At 45.9% G+C, this 2,302-nt stretch overlaps 1 protein-coding gene across 4 annotated transcripts in view; it reads left to right on the top strand.

Annotated features, from left to right (window-relative positions):
• Positions 1 to 1,649, top strand: part of ntng1a (netrin g1a) — a 90,806-nt gene extending 89,157 nt beyond the window's left edge. For all 4 annotated transcript variants that reach the window (XM_010781257.1, XM_010781260.1, XM_010781259.1 and 1 more), the window contains one exon: positions 1,151 to 1,649. In XM_010781257.1, the coding sequence (XP_010779559.1) occupies positions 1,151 to 1,389 (239 nt within the window). In that variant the 3' untranslated portion in view covers positions 1,390 to 1,649. The remainder of the gene's footprint in view (positions 1 to 1,150) is intronic.
• Positions 1,650 to 2,302: the final 653 nt, after the last annotated feature.

The raw sequence follows: 2,302 nt of genomic DNA on the forward strand, positions 1-2,302 counted from the left end.
CCCCCCCATCAAAGCCCTATTTGGCTATTCCTGGGAGAAAGCAGCCATCACTCCTCACTATTAGGAGAGGGGCCTGCTATTTGTTATTGTGATATTTACGTCCCGTAGAGTTCATAGATTGCTCACCACATTGTTTTCCACTCCCATAAAGGAGTGGAATGGGCAGGAGTGGCCCCCGTGTTTATCACTGTTTATTTGTCTCTGTTGGTTTATTAGTTTGTGTGCCGCTGCTCTGTTTGCCTGCAGCTTGCTTGACAGCTAGCCTCCTCCGGGAATAGAGTGGCCTCGCTGTCCCAGCTCTAAATATACACCAATTTTCACCTGACGTTCGGTTTGTCTTAAGAAGCCGCTGTTTGGGGGAAAGCCTGTCAGGCTGTGAGGATTTCTGTGCAGCAGCACTACTGACGGGAGCGGCCTTTAATCAACCCTGATGTTACAATGCAAATGATTAAAAGGGAGTTTACTCACACTAAAGTCAGAGTGATCATGTTTACATTAGAAGATGATGATTCTTCTTTTTTTTTCTTTTAAAGGTGGCATAGTGTTGCCTTGTATTATTAGAGGAGTACATTAGAGGAAGGTAGAAGGTATTAATGTGTTTTTGATTCTACCACCGGAAGAAATATTATACATTTTACACTAAGGTTAGGGTTTTAACTAGTGCTTTTACCAACAGATTTATACTAACATTACTAACCTGTTATAGTCAAATGTAACCAAATAGGATGCATGCACTGCAGAGTTTGTCTTAAATAATAATGTTACGTTACTTTTATTTATCAGGGATTATTTTTGAAAATCCAGTATTTTGCATATGGAAATGTTTACGAATAGTAGTAGAAATGTACTTTTTTGAATAATATGAATATTGACACCACTTTTTTAAACTGCCCCTGTAAAGATTCAACTGAATTAAAGCTGCTATAAAATGTGGTAACACTTTACTTGAAGAAAATATTCTGCCAGTTTTTGATTTGTTCAAATCAGAACATACTGTAAAAAGTGATCCCAATCGTTTCAGTTTAATGTGATTTGAAATTAATTAGATTTTAGTTTTGCTTTTAATGCAGAACACTTCAGGTAAAGTGTCACCAGAAAGTCTGTTTCCTGTGTGCCTCTCACCCGTCTCTCCTGTCTCCCCCCCCTGCAGCCCGGGTGTGTGACAACGAGCTCCTGCGCTGCCAGAATGGGGGGGTGTGTGTGAACAACGTGCGCTGCAGCTGTCCCTCAGACTACTCCGGCCTGCTGTGTGAGAAGTCCCGCTGCGAGGCGGAGCTGGGGGGCTGCCGGGGCCCCGACTCGGGGGCCGCCCTGCCTCCCCCCCCCCTCAGGCTGCTGCTGCTGCTGCTGCTGAGCTCCACTCTGCTGGGGGGGGCCTCGGCGCTCTGAAGAGACCGGGACCTGGTTGGAGTTTGTCACTCCCACCTTCTCCACTCTTACCCCCCCACCCATTTCAAATAATCAACCATTAAACAAGAACATGAGCTTTCTGGACTATCCAGAGCTTGTCCGCCAGACTCTAAGGACACTCCGCTGACGATAAGAGAATGTGCCAGACTAATGAGTGCAAACACTTTTCATTGAATTTCAAAGAATATATAGAAATGAAAAAAAAACATATACTTCTAAAAATGCCAGATATTATTTAAAAAAAATAGCCTAATAAGAGTGAAATGTGCAAAGAACAATGAGACCCCACCCCTTCTAAGCCATACCAGGTACTCCAGTTTGAGAGGGGATAACTGAAGATGACAGACTTGTTCTCTTCCTCTCTTATTGCCACGGCAACAACAGCTGCAACCAATCAGCTCTGGAGTGAGCCGGCAGTGGTCGTCGATCCCCCCCCCCCCCCCCTGGGACGCTTCTTGCTGCTTAACGTTGGCCGGGCCGCTGCTGAAGACTTATCAGAGAAACTGAGAACAGGAGGCATTCTTTGCTGTCAGTGCATTGTGGATAGAAGGAAATCTGTCCGGACTGCCACTTTGTGACACAAACCCCCCGCCCACGTCGACCCCCCTCTAGCTTTCTGTTTCTTCCTCATCTCCCCCACCCCGCCATGCTGCCACAGACCTGTGCTTTCGTGAACGTTACTCTGTAAAAACCCTTGTTGGTTGAAAGATTATTTTGTCCGATGTTAGTGATGCACATGTGTAAGAAGCCCCTCCCCCCTCCTCTCCTCCCCTCCTCTTGCAAAAAAGGTACTCCAAACTAAGCCGTCTGATTCTTTTTTCTATCTTAGAGCCGCCACGCTCCCCACGATCATGATGCGAGGATAGTTTTCGCCCGAGCAGACGAAGAGCTT

This window comes from Notothenia coriiceps, unplaced genomic scaffold, assembly GCF_000735185.1.
Source record: "Notothenia coriiceps isolate Sejong01 unplaced genomic scaffold, NC01 NC01_scaffold00022930, whole genome shotgun sequence".
Classification (NCBI taxonomy): Eukaryota; Metazoa; Chordata; class Actinopteri; order Perciformes; family Nototheniidae; genus Notothenia; species Notothenia coriiceps.